The sequence below is a fragment of the Oryctolagus cuniculus genome, chromosome 1 (assembly GCF_964237555.1).
Source record: "Oryctolagus cuniculus chromosome 1, mOryCun1.1, whole genome shotgun sequence".
NCBI classification, from domain to species: Eukaryota; Metazoa; Chordata; class Mammalia; order Lagomorpha; family Leporidae; genus Oryctolagus; species Oryctolagus cuniculus.
The window spans coordinates 126,326,549-126,348,140 of NC_091432.1; the positions used below are offsets into that span (position 1 = coordinate 126,326,549).

The window sequence follows — 21,592 nt, forward strand, 5'->3', positions numbered from 1 at the left end:
CTGGCTCCTGGCTTAGGCCTTGCCCAGCCCTGGCCATTGTGGCCATTTGGGAAGTGGACCAGAGGATGGAAGACCTCTCTCTCTTCCTTTCCTTCATTGTAACTCTGACTTTCAAATGAATGAATAAATTAAAAAAAAGAATCCGTGCTCTGCCAAGTATCTTCATGGCTAAGTCATGAGCTGACCATGTACACACTGCCCTGCTTCCCCATAGCTGCTGGGCTGCAGGTATTAAGTAGGGTGACTCCCTGCAAGCTGCCTTCTTACCTGAGCGTGCACATGGCCCTGTTGGGGCAATCTTGGCCCAATAGGAACCTCCTAAGTAAATCGAATGTCCTTAAATGAGTCTGGGTGAGGAATTTCAAAGCAATTAAATTTTTTCCCATTTCCCTGCACTCAGTCCTGGCTTCTATCTCTAGAGACTTAGAAAAAGAGAAAGCAAACAGCCAAGAGGCTAAGGTACCAGGACACCACAGGGTGCTATATTTATCCCCATCCGTATCTTTCAGATCACATTGCTGGGTTTACAAATCAAAAGCTGATTTCATTATTTATTTATTTTTTGGATTTTTTTTGGAACACCCATCAGCTGCACTACTGCAAATATCTAGGCTCCAAACATCAAGCTGCAAACCCCAAACCTCCAGATGTGTGCTTTCTGACTTTGATGTCAACACCCTTAATAGATGGTCCGCCTGCAAAGCTGAGCTGACAGGCCTCCCAAAGGTGCCTCGCAGAAGAGCACTCAGCTCCCAGGGCCATGCTGGTGGCTGAAGCCACACCTGCAAAAAAAAAAAAAAAATGTGGTGGTGACATCATTAGAGAATGGATCTGGCCTAGCTCTTTGGACCACACAGCGTTTATTTTTTTAAAAGATTTATTTATTTTATTTGAAAGATTTATTTATTTTTCATTTTATTTATTTTATTTAGAGTTACAGAGAGACAGAGGGAGAGAGACAGAATGTGAGAAAGAGAGTCTTTCATCCTCTAGTTTACTTCCCAAATGGCCACATCAGCCAGAGCTGCGCTGATCCTAAACCAGGAGCCAGGAGCTTCTTCCAGGTCTCCCACGCAGGTGCAGGAGCACAAGGACTTGGGCCATCTTCTACTGCTTTCCCAGGCCATAGCAGAGAGCTGGATCGAAAGTGGAGCAGCCAGGACTTGAACCAGTGCCCATATGGGATGCCGGCACTGCAGGCGGTGGCTTTACCCACTATACTACAGCACTGGCCCCATGAGTTCATTTTCATATAACCACATTTTTAGATTGCAGCTCCTTTGTAATAAGAATTTAGTTATTACTCCCCCCAAAAATTTCTCAATCAGAACATTAAGGAAGTTCCTTTTTTCCTACCATATATCTATAAAATATTGCATATTATGTGTGCACATTCAAACATGTGTGTGTTTTTCAAGTGCAAAATGAGCCCCTAATACATCAGTATCTGCGCTCACTTTGTGTAATTTTCTTCGAATCTGTGTTTACTGTTTTGTGATTAATGAGGCTAATCGGTTCATTTAAAGCTATCAGTTTGCATTTGTACCTTGAGCAAAGGGGACAGCGAACACTGAGGATATGTTGCAGTGTCCCTCTGATGTAGCACATGAAACAAGAGAAATCGTGAGCAGTTAGTGTTTCCCTAACCAGCAGAAAGGCTACATGAGCAGTTAGTGTTTCCCTAACCAGCAGAAAGGCTATTGTGAGAGAACTGACTGATGGTCGCTCAGGTGTAGGGAAAGCCCCATGAGATGGAACTCTGGGAGTGGCTTGGGGACTTTGCGACGTAGACTCTCCAGCAGTGCTAGTTTCTGGCTCACTGACAGAAAACACTGACCTGTTTAAGGAACACTCCTCTGACAGAAAAGAAGCCGGCTGACTAGAACAGTGCAGCCTGCCTCGCTTCCCCAGGATGGGCTCTGTGTTTGCTGCCAAAAGCAATTTTCTTGTCAACTGTTTGAGGCCTGCACCTCCAAATTACTGGAGGCACCAGTAGACATGAACCTTCCAGGACGTATTGCATGAGACATCTTTGCAGTCTGCCCGTTCCTGGAGAGATCATCACATTCTCCTTTCTGCCAGCCATGCTATCTGTATCCAAAGGAAAATCAAGGAGAAATGTGTGTGTGTGTGTGTGTGTGTGTGTATTTATATACTCATATATATATATAATATATTTGTATCCTTTTCTTCTGAGGCCCTCAGCAGATCTCACCTGGGCTAGGCAGCTATTTCTGACTTTTATAGAAGAAATGATCCTGAGAAATTATGTTTCTTGTAAGTCAAATCCCATTGCAAGTGAAGGGAGCAGAGCTTTCTGGTTAAGGGATCTGTGATGAGTCCACGTGAGAGTAACTATCATTGAGTTCCTGTGAGCAAAGCAGTCATCTGATTAACTCTCACGGTTCCGAGTTGAGATTTGCTTGTGTCAAGGTTCCCATGTATTAAAATGTGCTCCAGCTTAGTTGGGGTTTTAGTGAAGGCACTGGTCAAGATAGGTGCCATCGGTAGCATACTGATGCTGTTCTAAGTACCTCAGACTTTTACACATTTAATTCGGTGGCCCCGTACGGAAGCATTGCGTTTGCCCAAGAAGTGAAATGCCAGCTAGCTCAGCACAGGGCCGGCGGTGCGAGAACTGGAGCCGGCAGTTGTCCCACAGTGCGTTCAGGGGCCAGGGAGCTCTAGGGATGTATCAGCCATTCTGCCGCAACCTGACTTCAGATCCTTGGAAGCCGTCCTATGTGGGTCTCCCAACACAACTGTCACATTGCAGAAACACTATACATTGGTAGTTTCACACTGGTGCAGCAGATACTGCTGTGTGAATTATGTGTATAGCCCACGCGTCCACAGCCTTGTCCTGCCTAGCAGCACGAGGACTGTGAACGCCGTGTAGCTAGGGCTCTGGCCGGCACTGGCCCTATGCACTCAGATCCCTGGACCACACTGGGTTCCCAGATGCTATGGGATGAGCCCTAACGTGGGCTCTCAGCAGCGTACAACACGAAGGTCTTCCTGAAAACATCTTGAAAACATCTGCATTAGATTCTGTCCCACCCAGTGTCTTCTACCTGACCACAAAACCAGTCTCTCGTGTGTGCAGGAGTGGAAGTTCGGAAACAGTGATAAGACCTCTCTTTCAAGTTGTTTTTCTCCACCTTATCTGCCAGCATCTGAACAAAGCCCTGGCTCCCTTCTTTCAACACACAAAACCTCCCACCCTTGGGCCAGTGCTGTGGTGTGGTGTGGGTAAAGCTCTGGCCAGCATTGCCAGCATCCCCTATGGGTGCCGGTTCGAGTCCTGACTGCTCCACTTTCTACCCAGCTCTCTGCTATGCCCTGGGAAAGCAGTAGAAGATGGCCCATGTCCGTGGGCCCCTGCACCCACATGGGAGACTCAGAAGAGGCTCCTAGATTTGGATCAGCACAGCTCTGGGCCATTGTGGTCATTTGGGGGGTGAACCAGTGAATTGAAGACCTCTCTCTCTCTCTGTAACTCTGTCTTTCAAATAAATAAAAATAAATCTTAAAAAAAAAAAAAAAAAAGCCCTCCCACTGCTCTCATAACGGCAGCAGCAGGTCAGCGCTCACTGCCCTGCCCTGTGAGCAGCCGTCCCCAGTGCACACTGAGAGGTCCTGGTGTCTGTGGCTCCCGTGCGGGCCCGCTACTGAACTGTTACCGCTGATCGCAGTCCTGGGGTTAAATGTCAGAAATCATTCCATCCAACTCTCACATTCTGGGATTCTGTCTTCTGCATTTTTTTTTTTCAACTTCTGAGGCCTAATGATTTTTAGCTCAGCTGGTATTTATGCCATAAAAATATTAACCAAGGAGACAGCTGTGCTCTCTCCTCTCCAGTAGCCACAGCTGCTCCCCTGACAAGCTTATTCCTGGGTGCGGCAAAAATGATAATCGTGGCTATTATTAGTTTCGGTTGTAGAGATAGCTGGTGCTCCGTCAATGAACTCAGGAACACAGAGCTTGCTTTTCCAACGGGGTGTTATTTCCATGAGACAGTCTTTGTCCTTCGATTAGTTGTAAGCTGCTAAGCTCAACACTTCGGATCACGGGAACCTCCCGTGGGGATGTGGGGGCAGGTGTGATCACATACCCAGCTTGCTGCATTTCACTGCTTTGCTTGTCATATTCCACTTAATGAAATAGCTGTGTTCCCGAGAAGTTGGCTGGAAAACAAATTTCTGTTAGATAAATCATACTTCCTCATTGATCTACATTTTTAAATTAAGAATGTGTTCCCCCTGGAGAAATAGTTGGCCCCCGGACTAAATATAAATTATACTAAACACTCAATAAACCTTTTAAAATCACATAGTTAAAGAAAATCTTTTCTGTTAGAGCACTAATAGTGATGATATTTTTCAAAGTCAGGAAATACAAACATTATTGTTAAAGCCAGCACTAGATGTAACATTGTTTTAGAAATTAAGCCACATGAGCAACAGGAGGTCCCTCACTCTTTGCATTGGATTCAGTTAATTCAATCAATTAAGCAATCAGAAGTTAACAAATATCAAAGGAGGTGAACTAATGTTCCTAGGTGTGGTGAGAGCCAGAGAGGCCCAACACCTGCTCTCTTCTTGAACAGCCTCAATCTCACCAGAAAACAAAGGCCAGTGTGTGCAGCACAGAGGTATTAGGAGAGGCCACTTGGAGGTGTGGGGTGCTCTGTTACTAACCAGGCGTGTGGCCATGGGCTCCTCAAAAGCTTGAATTTCTTACTCAAAAAATATGAGGGTTGAGCTAAATCACTAATTCCCATACTGAGAATTTTCTGTGTTAAAAAAAAAAATCCTCTTAATTCTGGGAGATTCTAATTTAGGGAATGTCAATGGGATCCAACGGTCTCTTTTAAACTACTCTTCTAGGGACTTCTACTGTGGTCAGATTGTGTCCTACCAGAGCAACTATGGAATTCTGCAACCATTAATGTCCTTTCTATCAGCTTAGTTTAATTCTTCTATTATTTTAAGAAGCAGGAGAGGGTTGAATACTTGAGCAGTCAAGACTCTGTGTGGGACTCTTACATCCTTACCAGGGTGCCTAGGTTCAGGCCCCAGCTGGGATCCAGATTCCACTTTCCTGATAATGCATACCCTGAGAGGCCACAGTCATAGTTCAAGTACTTCAGTTTCTGCCCCCAATGCAAGAGACTTGGACTGAGTTTTCAGCTCTGAGCCTTGACCTAGCCCAGTCTCCTTCTATTGCTATTTGCAGGGTGAACCAGTGCATGGGACCTTTCTCTCTCTCTCTTTCCTCAAATAAATAAATGCATAAACATTTTTAAAACTCTACTGCTGTGAGGCCGGCGCCGCGGCTCACTAGGCTAATCCTCCGCCTAGCGGCGCCGGCACACCGGGTTCTAGTCCCGGTCGGGGCGCCGGATTCTGTCCCGGTTGCCCCTCTTCCAGGCCAGCCCTCTGCTGTGGCCAGGGAGTGCAGTGGAGGATGGCCCAGGTGCTTGGGCCCTGCACCCCTTGGGAGACCAGGAAAAGCACCTGGCTCCTGGCTCCTGCCATCGGATCAGCGCGGTGCGCCGGCCGCAGCGCGCCAGCCGCGGCGGCCATTGGAGGGTGAACCAACGGCAAAGGAAGACCTTTCTCTCTGTCTCTCTCTCTCTCACTGTCCACTCTGCCTGTCAAAAAAAAAAAAAAAAAAAAAAAAAAAAAAAAAAAAAAAAAAAAAAAAAACTCTACTGCTGTGGCCAGGGAGTGCAGTGGAGGATGGCCCAAGTCCTTGGGCCCTGCACCCCATGGGAGACCAGGAGAAGTACCTGGCTCCTGCCATCGGATCAGCGCGGTGCGCCGGCCGTGGCGGCCATTGGAGGGTGAACCAACGGCAAAAGGAAGACCTTTCTCTCTGTCTCTCTCTCTCACTGTCCACTCTGCCTGTCAAAAAACAAACAAACAAACAAACAAAAACTCTAGACAAACTTGGAATGCAACAAGAGCATCAAAGAGTGGGCGACAAAAGGAAAAGTGTTCATGTATCAAGGTTACCACGAGGTACAAAAAAAAAAAAAAGAGTATCTCAAAGCAATAAAACTACTCTCTTGTCTCATGGGCCAGCCAAGCAGAAGTCCAAAATCCTAGTATAGACAGGGGAGACCCCTCCCTCACCTCTTCCTGCTCCTGGTGTCAGCAGGCAGTCCGCAGCGTTCCTCGGTGGCCCGAGAGCCATCTTCCCCCTGTGTATCTTCAGGCTGCCTGTCTTCTATGCTGAGGCTCCGTGGGCCCCTTTATGAGAACATCACTGTTGCCAAATATGGCCACTTTCCGAGGTCCCCATCTGTGAAGAAGGAATCATCGCATGTGGCCAAGATGAAAAACAGCACGGTGTAGGGTCAGAGTTGGGTAGCGATGGTGCGGGTGCTGGGGCCAGTACTCAGAGAGCTTCGCACCTGCTGCCTTCCCTGGGTTGTATCGCACAGCGGCACTTGGGTCATTAATTATTATTCTGCAATGGTGGAACCGTGCTGTTCCGTGGCTTACATGTCTTGAATCCAGAAGTTGTAGAATTGGCTGGCTGATCCCAAACTTTCGCCTCTACCACAATGATCCACTGCCTTACTTGCAGTACTGATGACCCATGAACTTGGACGAGTAGATGGAGGCCACTCTGTGGAGGGCCTTGAGAATGAGACTGCAGAGTTTGCGTTTGACGTTCAGAAATTAAAGAGCTGTCTGGAGTGTCTGAAGAGCCGTGACGTGAGGGAGCGGATATTTTAGGAAGACGAGTGTGTCTCTCCTGTCAAGGAAGTGTTTTCTTTAGAAAGAGCAAGAGCAGACTTATAAATGAGAAGCTATTGGCCCTTGAAGAATTTCTTTTCATTGGCTTTCCTCAAGTGGTTTGCTTCTTCCTCACTGACATCTCTTAACCAAGGATCCTTCAACACGTGAAGAAGTACGCTCAGTAGAGCTGTTTCCGTCTCCCCCTGCTCTCGCTAATATTCTTCTCAAGTTCGTCTTGCTAGGGACACAGCGCTGATCAGTTTGTGGTCAGAACACAAGCACTGTTAGAGGAAACCTTCCTTTGATCCTTTATCTCTAGAAACTCAGATTGCAGTAGTCTTTTTGTTTGTTCTGACCCAGGCCTGGGGAAGCCTCATTTCTGGTGATTGAAAGTTTAAGCTGAGCATCGTTCTCTCCGAGTTTGCCCCATATAACCTTAATGTGAAAAACAGAATGTGCGAGGAGAAAGAGGAAATATGACAAAGAAAGCTAAAATTTATAAAGCATTTTACTACATACAAATTACTTTTAACGTGCCTTATCCAATTTATTCAGAAAGTGTATAAATAACAGGTGAGTGATGAAGTCATTATAGTCTGGAGAACATAAGACAATAAAATTAAGCCTCATTTCTTTTTGCAGGATGACATGTCGTAAGAGGGCATTTCAAAAGTTCATGGAAACAAAATTAAATGGTAAACCTGTTTTGGTGCAAAATTCTTGAACTCCATGCATAGATTTTTCATCATAAGCATTTTCCACGAGCTTTTGGAAGATTCCTTCACCTGCATGGGTTTCAAAAATTTTTGCACCAAACTAAGCTTGTATTTTTTAACTCCAGTTTCCACAGAGTTCTTAAGGCACTCTCAGAAGTCCCCAACTCCTGCAGAGCATAGGCCTCTCCCCAGTCGTAAGCCAGCCAACTTCCTTCTGTACAGAAAATCACCTGGCGTGGATAGAGGAAGTTATATGCATGTTCATATGCTTGTGTCCCGGCAGAAAACTTGATGGGTTCTCGATTTTGATCTCCCTTACATATGTTTGCATGCATTTCAGTCAATGACTGTAATGCTTCCAACGTTCTTCTCTAATTAAATATCCATGGAGCAAGCTCACCAAGGTTAGTCCCTGTCCGTCTCATGCAAGCGCACATTTGCATGCAAGAATTAAAACAGGTGTCTGGACTCCAGTTGGAAAGGAGGCCAAGAGAGCCAGAGAACCCTTTATCTTTCCATTTCCTCGCTTTGATGGGCTCATATGCAGCCTCCAGGAAACCTGAGGTTCCACCAGTCACTGCTGTGACCCCAGAGCTCAATCCAGAAGCAGCTGTCCAGAGCTAATTTATTTCCTAACGCTGCGGCACTGTTAATTTATAAATTACACTGGTAATTCGAGCTATTATTAATTTCAGATGGTGTAGGGCAAGCCTAATTAAAATATGACACCAATTGCCACACATGTGTACCAAGGACTACCATTTAAAATTAATGGGAATATTAAGTGTGACACTGGTCTCTGAGATGCTTTGCACAGTAATTATAACATTCTAGCTGGGAGAGATCTGACAAATGTGGGCTTGTGGTCAGTAGCAAATAAACAACGACAATGGAAGGGGGATGACAAATTCTTCATTTTTTTTAAAAGATTTATTTATTTATTTGAAAGTCAGAGTTACACACAGAGAGAAGGAGAGGCAGAGAGAGAGAGAGAGAGAGAGAGAGTCAGTCTTCCATCTGCTGGTTCACTCCCCAATTGGTGGCAACAGCCGGTGCTGCACCAATCTGAAGCCAGGAGCCAGGAGCTTCTTCTGGGTCTCCCACATGAGTGCAGGGGCCCAAGGACTTGAGCCATCTTCTACTGCTTTCCCAGGCCATAGCAGAGAGCTGGATCAGAAGTGGAGCAGCCTGGTCTCAAACCACTGCCCATATGGGATGTTGGCACTTCAGGCCAGGGCATTAACCCACTTCACCACAGCACCAGCCCCCAAATTCTTCATTTAAACCTCTTTCCTCCATTTCCTCCATTCTTCCTCTAAATATATGGAGACGACAATAATAGCAGTCAAGGCTGTGGAGACACTTCCAAGGTTCTTACATGTTGTATCTCTGAGTCCATTTGGGTTAATGCTTGTTGTCTTTTCTGTGTCCTGGACATTTCAGCCCTGTTATCTGCCCATCGACACGTAACTACCTCTTCTTGGGAAATTGGTGTCGCTTTCTTGCTTTTTATAATAGATACAGCCAGTTTCTTTCCTCTTCTGGTGGTTAATGGAGGGAAGAACATGGGTTTTTTTTATACATAGTGTAGGTTCCACGAGGAAGGAAGATGTAAGAGGAGATTCTCAAATGGGAAAGTTGATGCTGGCAAACACCTGCCAGCAGAAGGCTCCTGTAACTGTTACTCTCCTTGACACGACAGAAGTAGGCACCTCAACAGTACCATGGAGCAAATACAAGCAGAGGGCACTGCCGGGCCTTATATGCCATTCTGCACATTATATTTCCTTCTTTTTTTTTTAAAGATTAATTTATTTACTTGAAAGTCAGAGTTACACAGAGAAGGAGAGGCGGAGAGAGAGAGAGAATCTTCCATCTGCTGGTTCACTCCCCAATCAGTGGCAATGGCCAGAGCTGCACCAATCTGAAGCCAGGAGCCAGGAGCTTCCTCCAGGTCTCCCATGCAGGTGCGGGGGCACAAATGCTTGGGCCATCTTCTACTGCTTTCCCAGGCCATAGCAGAGAGCTGGATCGGAAGTGGAGCAGCCGGGTCTCGACCCAGTCCCCATACGGCAGCTTTATGCGCTACGCCACAATGCTGGCCCTATTTGTTTCTTACCATTACCACTCTCTTGCTCTGGGTTAGCAGACAGCATCCTGGAGGGATCCATGACCTGGGGGACCGTGTCCGTTTGTTCTGTTTGTGGGGCCACTCATGCTCGTGTTGCTTCACTGGCCCTGAGTGTGCTTCCACAGGCTATGGTACTGGTGATCAAGCCAACAGGTGTGCAGCACATGAAATATTCCAAAGCCCTTTCAAAGATATAAAAACACATATTCACTTGTTGTTCTAAATAACTCCGGGGGGGTATTAGGACTGTGCATCTATTATGCCTGCAGAAATGTTTCCCAGTTGCTAGAGATGATTTTAACTTATGTTGACTGCGCAATGATAGTTATGAATAGCAGCCTCTCTTCTTCTCTTACAACTGACCCAGAAAAAAAGAATGTTTGAAAATGAACATAAAATTGTCCTGGTGGGGCCGACATTGCAGTGGAGTGGGTTAAGCTGCTGCCTGCAACACTGGCATTCCATATGAGCAAGGATTTGAGATCCAGCTGCCCTTCTTCCAATCCAACTCCCTATTAATGTGCCTGGGAAAGCAGTGGAAGATGGCCCAAATCCTTGGGTTCCTGCCACCCACAAAGGAGATCTGGATGGAGTTCAAGGCTCCTGGCTTTGACCTGACCCAGCTCTGGCCTTTGTGGCCATTTGGGGAATAAACCAACAGATGGAAGATCTCTCCCCCAACCCCCATCTCTCCCTCTCTCTCTCTCTGTAACTCTGCTTTCAAATAAATAAATATTTTTTAAAGATTTTATTTATTTATTTGAGAGGAAGAGTTACAGACAGTGAGAGGGAGAGACCGAGAGAAAGGTCTTCTATCTGCTGGCCACAATGGCGGGGACTGCCCTGATCGAAACCAGGAGCTTCCTCTGGACCTCCCAAGTGCTTGTGCCATCTTCTACTGCCTTCCCGGGCCACAGCAGAGAGCTGGATCGGAAGTGGAGCAACCAGGACTAGAACCAGCACCCATATGAGATGCCGGCACTGCAGGCAGAGGATTAACCTACTGTGCCATAGCACTGGCTCTAATAAATAATTTAAAAAAAAAAAGAAATTGTCATGGATTAAGATATTGTTATCCTTAAATAACCTAGCTGTTAATAACCGTAGTTATCCCCACTTACCAGATGAGAGGATAATCTCAGATGTAAACAGTTGTTTTTATTCTTCAATTTTATTTTAAAAAAGATTTATTTATTTTTTTGAAAGTCAGAGTTATAGAGAAGGAGGGAGAGACAGAGATACCTTCCATCTGCTGGTTCACTCCGTAGAAAACTGCAGGGGCCGAGGCTGGGACAGACTGAAGCCAAGAGCCAGAAGCTTCTTCCAGGTCTCCCACATTTGTGCAGGGGTCCAAGCACTTGAGCCACCTTTCACTGCTTTCCTGGGCCACTAGCGGGGAGCTGGATTGGAAGTACAGCAGCCAGCCAGGACTCGTACCAGCGCCCACGTGGGATGCTGACATGGTAGATGGTGACTTTACCTGCTACCCCACAACGCTGACCATCTTCTTTGTCTTTTAACTTTGAACTCTTGTCTAGTCTATAGTGTCTAACTGAACACCAGTGGCCAGACATTAGGTGGGATGTCTGATAGGCAGAGGATAGCTCATATTTTCCTAGTTTTTCACTATTGAAATTGAGCCTAAGGGCGGTTGGATCACAGAGATGTGCAGCCCTGTCTTTATTTGTTGCCATGCTTCTGTTATGGACTCAAGTTCAGGGTCCCAACACTGGTTTGTGTTTAGGATCTTGTCACTAAGACCTTACTGACATAATTTTTAAAAAATTGATTTTTGGGGGCTGGCATTGTAGTGCAATGGGTTAAGGATGTCCTGTAGCACCGGTATCGCAAAAGGGCACCAGTTCTAGTCCCGGCTGGTCCACTTCCAATCCAGCTCCCTACTAACGCACCTGGGAAAGCAGCAGAAGATGGTTCAAGTCCTTGGGCACCTGCACCCACATGGGAGATCCAAAGGAAGTTCCTGGCTCCTGGCTTCGACCTGGCCAAGCCAAGCCTGAGTCTTTCGGCCATTTGGCCATTTGGAGAGTGAACCAGTGGATGGAAGACCTCTCTCTCTCTCTCTCTCTCTCTCTCTCTCTCTCTTTGTCTTTCAAATAAGTAAATATGTAAAAAAAGAAAATTGACTTCTGCCTATCCAACTGATAGTCTTACCTTTGGGAATCTAAAGTTAAATTTTTTGTCCTAGTATTTGCATTGCCTCTGTGGCCTGTCTCGTGTGTGTGTGTGTGTGTGTGTGTGAAATTTTTAGCTGATTCCTGTCCAGGGCCAAAGTCAGCTGCTCTCAGTTGAGATACCCTCAAATGATACCTACAGACCAGAAAGAGTTAAGCGGGCACTGAGATCCCAATGCCGTACCATTTTGTAAGTTCAGGCAGTGTAAATGTCAGAATTATTAATCACTTAGAGAGCACCAGTGTTCTCTAGGCTCTGTGCTCCATTCAGTTAGAAATACAAACATTTCAGCTGTCCACTGGGGAGTTGGTTGTAGAAGGGATGGAAGTGATGCGGAGGGAGACTCGGGGCAGTCCCTGTGAATCTGAACTCACTGGTGCCACAATTCTCTGCAGATGTAACCATGCTATAAGTTGTCTTCCAAGTTTATACTTGTGGTATTTTTTTTTTTTATTTCCCTTTCACTCTCCCTGCCTTCTCTTGCAGCTGTTGGCTTTGTGAGTGAAGACGAATACTTGGAAATTCAGGGCATTACTCGAGAGCAGTCAGGGGACTACGAGTGCAGTGCCTCCAACGATGTGGCTGCGCCAGTGGTGCGGAGAGTAAAGGTTACCGTGAACTGTAAGTGCTCTCACCACCCCTGCCCCCCGACACCCCACACACCCCATTGTGGCCACAGCCATGAGCTGTCAGCAGGCCCGTGGTAGGGCCAGCTACTGACTCAGAGTGGGAAATAGTGCAGCATCATTGTCCACACTCTTCAGAGGCAACAAGGTTTGCACACCTCTAGGTAACAGGGTCAGCATCGTGATGCCGGCACCCATATTGGAGCACCAGGCAGAGTCCCATTGACTCAATTTCTGATCCAGCTCCCTAATGTACCTGCGAGGCAGCAGATGATGGCCTAAGTAGTTGGGTCTCTGCCACCCACATAGAAGACCCATATGAAGTTCCTGGCTCCTGTCTGAGACCTGGCCCAACCTTGGCTCTTGTGGCCATTTGGAGAGTGAATCAGCAGATAGAATCAATCAATCAATCAATCTCTCTCATGCACGCGTGCTCTCTCTCTCAGAATCAGTCTCTCTGTGTCTCCGCCTTTCAAATAAAAAATAAATAAATGAAGTGTCTGAAAGTAATTTAATATAGTAGCAAACTTCACTTTCATGGCTTAGGGGGCACTAAACAGCCCTCAGTGGATAATGCGCCTTCAAGCCTAGATTTTCCTTTTGTGTGCTCATACAACATAGCTGTCCTGGAACCTCTCCCCTTCTACATAATGGAGCAAAATTCATGTGCGACCATGTATGGAAGAACTATGAGAACTTAGATTTGTGGTGTGTTTATTGCATATCATCCTCGTACTACCACAGATGTTGATGTCTGTGGTATACACCAATAGGCACATGTGCAGGCAATCAAGAGTATGTCTCAAGTGGTTTTTCCTGGTAGAGAAGCAGAACCCAAAGTGTTTGGAGACCACTGCTTTATCAGCCATGCACGTCCACACCAACCTTGATCCTACACAAGTTTCTGCCCTCTCATTCACCTCTTCTCCCTCTGTTCTGCATTGTGTGTGCTGATTCAGTTCTCTGTGACATTCTGAAGGTTTTCTTTGCTGTGTGCACTCTGGGGAGTCCCAGGATAGAACAGAACCCAAGCTCTAATGCAGCAGCCAAGAAGCCTTCCTGCTTCAGTCTGTGGGGAGGGTGGAGAGAGGGGAGGAATGTTGTGCCTAGGTGAGTACACATTCTTTTTCTTATAAAAAAGAGATTTATTTATTTATTATTTGATGGGGTTGCAGAAGAGGGAAGAAGATAGAGAGAAAGAGACAGTCAGAGAGAGAGAGAGAGAGAGAGAGAGAGAGAAAATGTTTCATCTGATGGTCTACTCCCCAAATGCCTGCAATGGCTAGGGTTGGGCTCAGCCAAAGTCAGGAGCCAGTTCACCTGGGCCTCCCACCTAAATGCAGGGGACCAAGCACTTGGACCATCTTCTGTTAGCTTCCCAGGTGCAACAGCAGGGAGCTGGATCAGAAGTGTAGAAGCTGCAATGCAAACTGATGCCCATATGGGATGCCGGCATCGTGGGTGACAGCTTAACTTGCTATGCCGCAATGTCGGCCACAAATACACATTCTTTAAGATTTTGGTTCCTGTTAGAGCGTGAACCTATTAAATATGAAACACTTTAAAAAGCAAGGAAATAGATATAGCAAGCCTATCACTTTTTTTTTTTTTGCCTATCTCAGTTTTTCTAAAGGGATTTACAAAGTTATACAATTTATAATTATAAAACGCAAAGAACTGGAAGCAAAGGAAAATGCATGAAAGCTAAGGAAAAATCAGCATTTGAAATGCATACCACAAAGTTTCCATTGCTGAAGTAAAGAGAGCACATATCACCTTCTTTACGATTTACGTTGTCCTTAAGATTAAAGCAAGTTATCTCCCTGGGTGAAACACTGCTTTTCCTGGTCTTGAAATCCTGCTGAATATTCTCTTCAGGATCTCTACAAATAGAACCCTTTGAGACTAATGTCAATAACTCCACACACAGTATTTCTTCAGTAACAGAAGAGTAAGTTTGTTGCGACTGTTTTCAATAATGTCCTTCAGTGCCAACTGCTGGGAAATCAGGGGTGGTTCGGTGAAGACTACAGATGAAAGCAGACCAGGTCTGCCAGACTGGATTGGCCTGGGCTGATGCTGGATTCATTTGAGAGAATGCAGTAAAGAAAAACTGATCTATATTTCCTCCAGGCAGAGCTCCATGACTATTGCTTCTTGCAACTGAACTTTTGATGGGAACTGCATAGGCTGAGGCTATATGCTTAGGCAAGGAAGACATTCTATAAAGCTGATGAAAGGTCAATGTGCAAGGTGCAGGGCTGCTGGGTTGGCATTACCCTATGGAAGCTAAGAAATCTAAACAGGAAGTAGACCTGAATACCTGGTCATTCTGTCTTGGTACAGTGGAGAAGAGAAGCGATGTATGCTCAGAAGATGGAGCCTTTTCTTAGAACAGCCTTAGAAGTGCTTTCATTCCCTGGCACGATTTGGATAGCAGTTTGACAGTGCAAGGAAGCCAAGGTAGAAGAGGGTGTGAAAAAAAAATCCATGAATGAATCAGCCTTCCTCGCTTTCAAAGGCATGGTAAATGCTATAGGACTTCTTCTCTCTGCAGACCCACCGTACATATCAGAAGCTAAGGGTACAGGCGTCCCTGTGGGACAGAAGGGGACGCTGCAGTGTGAAGCCTCAGCAGTTCCCTCTGCCGAGTTCCAGTGGTACAAGGACGACAAAAGGTAACGTCCCCCTCCCCTCTACCCCCGCCCTCACCCCCCCAGAAGAAGAGTGCTTTACCACTAGTTCCTGATTCCAGATGGTCTCCAATGAACCCTGCAAATCTTTTTGTGAATTTGTCCTCCATCTTGGAGTGAAACAGTATACAAACACTTCTTTTCTTGATAGCAATGGATTTCAGCAGGGATTTTAATGTTCTTGTGCAGAGTTAATGCTCAGTCATCCACCAAGGAGACCTGTAAGGTAACACTTCGGGTTTGGGGGAGGGGGTTGTTTTGTTTTGTTTTGTTTTGTTTTGTTTTTTAATCAGGTCAGCAAAGTCACAAAAGATTGTAGGGCTCACAAATTTTTGTAACAAGAGCAAATAATGGGTTCTGCCCGGAGCAATGTTAAACACATTCTCAGGCTGGGATTACGGTGTTCGGGGGTTGTATGGGGACGGTCACTAGTCATGTGGCCGGCAGGTCTCCACTTTGGTTGCAGGTGCATTCCATGGCGGGGCCTTGTCAGAGTCCATGACCTGACTTAGTCCTTCCTTTGTGGCCAAGTTCTCCCTCCCCAGCAGGAGGGAGGAGAGAGGACTCTCCCCTTCCTTCCCATTGTTGGGGCCTCCATCAGGGTGTTTGCTTGAGTTCTCACATGTCATGTCACCGCAGGGGTCAGCAGCCTGGCTCAGCCAGCAACATGGCAATTATCACGATCAAAGAGCTATTTTAAGGTGGATGAGCACTGAAGCAGTGTGGGGGAGCTGTCTGTGTTCAGAACATTCTCAGGAAAAGGGTGGTGTGGTGCAGGCCATGCAAAAAAATTTCTGGGAAGAGGAAGCAGGGAGGAAGGAGGAGACGCAGGGAAGGGCAACCAGCCCAGGGGCTGCTTCTGAGAAGGAGCCCAGAGCGGGCAGTGCCAGGCCTGGAGGGAGCCAAGTGTGGCCCACGCTGTGCAGAGCATCTTCTCCAGAGCTCGGTTTCCTTTCCTGCTGTAGTCACCAGAAGCTCTTTCAGTCTCTGAATCCACAACCGAACCAAGTCGCCGACTGACAGATCACTGTGCCTCGTCACAACCCTTCTGTGAGGAAGAGCAGCGTATTGGGCTTTTTCAGTTTTAAAGGACATATTCTCGTAGCTTCTAGCGAGGTGTGTTGCATGCCTCTAGCCCATTTTATAGAAGGATGAACGGAAGGGGAGAAAGGAGAAACAAACTCACAGAGAAATGAGAAACAGGGCCTGCGTTGGACTCAGCTGGTTAGGCCTCAGCTTGCGGTGCTGTGTCCTAGATCAGAGCGCCGGTTTGATTCCCAGCTGCTCTGCTTCTGATCCAGCTCCCTGCTAATGCACCTGGGAAAGCAGCAGGCAATGTCCCAAGTCCTCGGGCCCCTGCCACCCACATAGGAGACCCAGATGGAGTCCCTGGCTCCTGACTTCCGCCTGGCCCAGCCCCAGCCATTGCTGCCATTTGGGAAGCGAACCCTTGGGTGGAAGATCTCTGGGTCTCTCACTCTCTGGGTGTCACTCTGCCTTTTAAATAAATAAATCTTTAGAGAAAAACAAGGAAGGAGAAGTCCCCAGAAAGTTGACTTTCCTTCTTCCTGCCAAGAATTCCGAATCAAGCAGATAGTTTTTTTCCAATAAGCAAACGTGGTTACCTGCCTTAAAAACCCTGAAGCCCTCCCCACAATGATCCCTTCTTATTGTGCTAAGAGGAAAACTGAGGCATCAGGATCCTGGATAACACAACAGAAAGCAAAACAGAAAAACGATTGAGCTGCGGGGTCAGTTCCAGAACCTTCCATTGTCTGAGTCACAGTGAAAACTCTTCAGCTGCCTGTTGTTGCTCTAATTTATGCAGGAGAAAAGCAGAAACAGAAGTCGAGGTGCTTCGGAAAGTTCGTGGAAGGGGAATTAAAATATAAATCGCATTTGGATGCCAATTTTTTTTTTAATCTGCGTATAAGAAGGGTCTTCAGAAATTTCAGGGGAAATGTATGTTATGGAAAACTGTGCCTGAACAGAAGTAAATAAGACCTCAGCACACATGGAGAGAATAGAGCAAATGTGCACAATGGAGGGGAAAAGGAAGAGCCCTCCCCTTCCCATGGCAGGTGTGGTGCTTGGAGGAGCAGCCTCCTGCTCTGTCACTCAGGAGCAGCCTCTGGGAGAAGCAGAAAGCCTGCCTGCTGACTGTTCTCAGAGGCCTGGGCATAGACAGCTGCTCCCCTCCATGGTCTGAACTCTCCTGGTAGCCTCTCCTTCTCTTTCCTTCCCGTTGACTTGGCTTGGTCAAGCAGGTGGTCAGTGGGCATATCCTGGCTGCCCGGGAGAGGCTGGCCCTGCCCCATCTCCTGTTCTCCAGTGACATGAGTCTGTGTCATGGGGCAGGCAGCTTTCTCAAAATTTAGGATAGAGGCTGTTTGGCCACGTAGCAGTACCTCTCACTGTGTGAGTTATCCATCAAAACACGAGCGAATGGAATACTGCGCTTAATAAGGGCAGCCAAAGAACAGGAACATGAGCTACAAAAACCCTACAGCTCCATGGAGTAGCTAAAGCCCATGCTTGGGCAGCAGGTGTCTGCCCAGGGAAAGGGGAAATGTGTCAGCCCTGGGGCTGGGGGTGCAGGTGGCCAGCCCACAGTGTCTTTAGCTGAAGACACTTCAGAGCTTTCAAGTAGAAAGCATGTTTTGGGTAAGTTCCCAGTGCAGAGCTGAAATCTCGTCCACAGCCTGCTTCAGATGTGAAGCCTCCTCCCTCACTCCCTGTCCTAGGAGTGGTGTCAACATGACAAAACGGATCATGGAGGCTCTGGGCTCACTGCAGAAGCTCCTCGCCCCAATGGGTGGTGTACAGAGCTTTCTATGGACAGCGCCCCCTGGAGGATCAGTATCTACATAACAGGCCAGACACATAAAAATGCCCTCTGGTCACACAGCCAGATGCTTCATGACATCAGAACAGTGCTGGCCTTCTAATGAAGCCCCTGGACCCAGTTCACTATCCCTCACTTTTGAAAGACAACAGTAACCAGAGAAGAAGCTACATCATGAAAAGCAAGGCAAGTCCCTCCAACAACAGCTACTGAGTGAGAACAGTGTCTTCTGGTCAAGGTTATACCATAAACTTGGGGAGGGGGCAGTGGAGAGAATCTTCTGTAATATCCGTAAATGACACCTTCAGGCAATGACACAGCAGCTGCCCTCTATGCCAGCCTTGAGCGCTGCCTGTCTTGGTTTGATGGATCCAATACCAGCCATGTCCCCTATATCCACCTGACGTTGTTACTTGTTCCAAGTCCTGCTCCAGGCAGGCCCTAAGCAGCCAACTTAGTTTTGTGTCCCTGTTCCCTAACACCCTTCATTCAGAAGGGTTTCTTGTCCCTTCAGTGTTTCTCTGTCCTGAACCACACAACAAGCTACGAAGCAAGGAATACAAAGGTAGCTTGTAACCCATGAGCTTAAAGAAGACATCTCAGCATTTGCAAAAGGAGTAAAGCTGGTCTTGAATTTCTGTATAGACTCACGACTGCATTGGGAACGACTGCTGAGGGCCTCCTAAGATAGAGGAAACGCTCACGCTGACTCCTACGCCTGGGGCAGCTTCCTCCCTTTATGTCTGCCCAGTAATGAACTCCAAGGGGCAGTAAGAAAACCTGGCTCCGCGATGTTCTTCCATGGCTCTTATGCCCGGCACAGGATGAGCCCTGTGGCATGTTGGGCCATCATAACGCATTGCTCAGGAGACTGGCCCGGCCCCACAGGGCTGTATCTTGCTGTGCTGTCTCTCCCAAGCTCATCCCCTTTCGACACACTCTAGCAGAAGCCCTTCAGTGTTCCCTGATGTGAAAATTATCTCTGATTATATTCTCCTCTTCACAGACAAAAAATAATAAAATATTATCTGTAAAATGCCTTGAGTGCTTAAGAAGACATTTTATGACCCAGGTGCTTGAAAAACATCTTTCCTGCCAATTGTGCAGGATTTCTCTTGTCTTTGAAGCTTGAGACTTTTTTTTTAAATTAGTTTCATTGTTGTCACCATCGTCACCGTCACCATCTTCATTACCACCCTCATCAGCATCAAACAAGTCATCACCCTTCAGCACCTGTTGCATGCATACTATTGCTCCAATGTCACCCAGCTGGCATGGTGTGCGTGATGTGGTATGGATGACACTTATCCCAACGCGGGGATAAGTGGCTGCACCTGCTCGCAGAGAACTTGGATGTGGGGAGAGGGAGATAAGGTGTACTGAGAAGAGCTTCCTGAGATGTACACACAGAACTAGAGAAATACAAGTGTATGGGTCACTGTCCGGTGCCATTCACTGGAACAAAGAGTGGAGATGGCATGTGAGGAGGGGGCGGTTACGTCGTTAGTCTGAGAGTCTGTCTTCTTCCTGGGAGAAAAGCGTCACCATCTCCTCTTTCTGCTTTGTGTCTCTTGTTTGTCTCAGACTGATGGAAGGCAAGAAGGGGGTCAAAGTGGAAAACAGACCCTTCCTGTCCAAGCTCATCTTCTTCAATGTCTCTGAGCACGACTATGGGAACTACACGTGCGTGGCCTCCAACAAGTTGGGCCACACCAATGCCAGCATCACGCTATTTGGTGAGACTGTGCCCTGAGCCTGGCACTGAAAGGGGAAGGGTGTAAGTGGGGGCGGGGAGGGAAGGGTTGGAGGAGGGGAGGAGCTACAGGGAGCTCCAGCATGGGGTGGCTATCAGAGGTGAGTGAGGCAGGGATGTGGGGAAGGAGCAGGGGGAGAGGAAGAGAGAAGAAACTAGGATATGAAGGAATGCAAATGAAAACGGAAGGTTGAGGTTTCTTTCTCACAGTCCTACAGAGGGAGAAAAGGACTCTGGGATGACAAAGCGTTTTCTGCCATTTTCATCAGTGATGTCTCCTAACATGACTTTGCATTTATAATTGAATAGAACCGTCAAGAGCCCAGGGAGGGACATTTGCTATTGCAGTACTCCGCTCACGGGGTTTGTAGAAAGTGCTCCCTCTTCTGAAACTTTATCCAGCCGTTGGGATGTAAGAGAAACCAAATCAGATTCATCAGAGTAGAATCAGAGGGCTTGGGTCCTAATGGCATTGGCTGCAGATGGAGAAGTAATAGAAAAGGAGCATTTCCCAGGTTCCCCAGGTCAAAAGGATGCTGTTGGCTGGGTTAGGACATCTGTCCATCCAAGCCACCATCTGGACATAATATCACATGGTCACCATTCAACAGCAATGGACTGAAGGACTGATGGGGACCAGGCTAATTGTTCTGACTTTATCACCACATATCTGGCAGTTGTGTTGACAAAAGAAGTAGGTTGACCTTGGTGTCTTGCTTGCTGAATAGAGTAGCTACGTAGCAGTGAGCCTGCCTTCCTGTCTGTCACCAGGCAGGATTTGGCGCATCAGGGGTGGCTTGCAGCCACTGATGGATGCACACACTCACTGCGGACCACAGGATTAATTTTTGGTTGCCTTCATCCCCGGGACATTCAGGGAGCTTGGGATTTTTCAAATCGGTTCCCCCAAACCCAGTGTTAAGGTCCACTCTTGAGTTGATAGGGAGAGAAAGAGGAGGTTTTTGGCAGATAATTGGCAAGTGCATAAATTCCTTTTTTTCCCTGAGAATTCTCAGACAATCCCACAGCCTCAGGGGCCTGCCCTGTCCCCTGTCCCTGCTGCATGCCCTTGGTGGCAGTGTGCACAGCCTGCTCGGAATCACAGCCCCATGCTGCCCATTCCTGCTGTCTCTGATTCCATATCACACCCTGCCTGCCTTCTGCCCACCTTTATCCGGGAGGCTGGGAAGGGGTGGAGCTGTGATGAGACGGATTGATCTGTCTGGCATCCCTCACACAGGCTTGGTCGTAAGCCTCCTTCCCATTTGTCATGCTGTCTTGGCTTTTTGGCAGGTGTCTGTCTGTGCTAACACAGGGCCTCAGGGTTGGAAAGGAGAGATCCCCTCCCTTGCCTTGCAACACCCAGACTCTCCCTCACTTTCCAGCCCTCAATCCAGGAAGCAGTCTTCCTCCTCCTTTAACTGGTCTCTCTTCCAACGTCCATGTGTGGTGTGGGTTTGCCTTTGGCTTGATCACAACTGTCTGATCCCAGCCCCTCTCCCTTAAACCATCTCAAGATGAGAGTAGGGAAGTGGAGCAAACTTGCTTTGTAGGAATGATATTGCTGGCGTTCATCATCCAAAAGAGCAGCGAAGCATGTGTGAGAAATGTGCTCTTTCCTCAAGACCCCTGTCCCTGGGTGGCCATTGGAACTTCTGCTTCCTGTCCCTCCCTCCCTCCCATTGCCAGCATCCCATCCATCCTGCGTATCCTTTGAGTCATGGCTACTATTGCCAGCATTACGGAGTCCAGGACTGTGTAGAAAGCGGTGGTATCTGCTCATGTCAGTTTAGAAAGACTGGATCAAGTCAAGAGTGGGGCCCGTTGGAGAGGGGGCAGTTCTTAAATTTTTTTAAAGGTTAACAGGTTGTTGTTGTTGTTG

The 21,592-nt window shown here is 47.2% G+C and overlaps 1 protein-coding gene across 5 annotated transcripts in view; it reads left to right on the forward strand.

Moving 5' to 3' along the window:
- The window catches only part of NTM (neurotrimin), a 1,090,341-nt gene that overhangs the window by 1,054,695 nt on the left and 14,054 nt on the right, over positions 1–21,592 (forward strand). For all 5 annotated transcript variants that reach the window (XM_070048355.1, XM_008259092.4, XM_008259097.4 and 2 more), the window contains 3 exons: positions 12,280–12,414; positions 14,977–15,097; positions 19,542–19,693. In XM_070048355.1, coding sequence (XP_069904456.1) covers positions 12,280–12,414; positions 14,977–15,097; positions 19,542–19,693 — 408 coding nt within the window. The remainder of the gene's footprint in view (positions 1–12,279; positions 12,415–14,976; positions 15,098–19,541; positions 19,694–21,592) is intronic.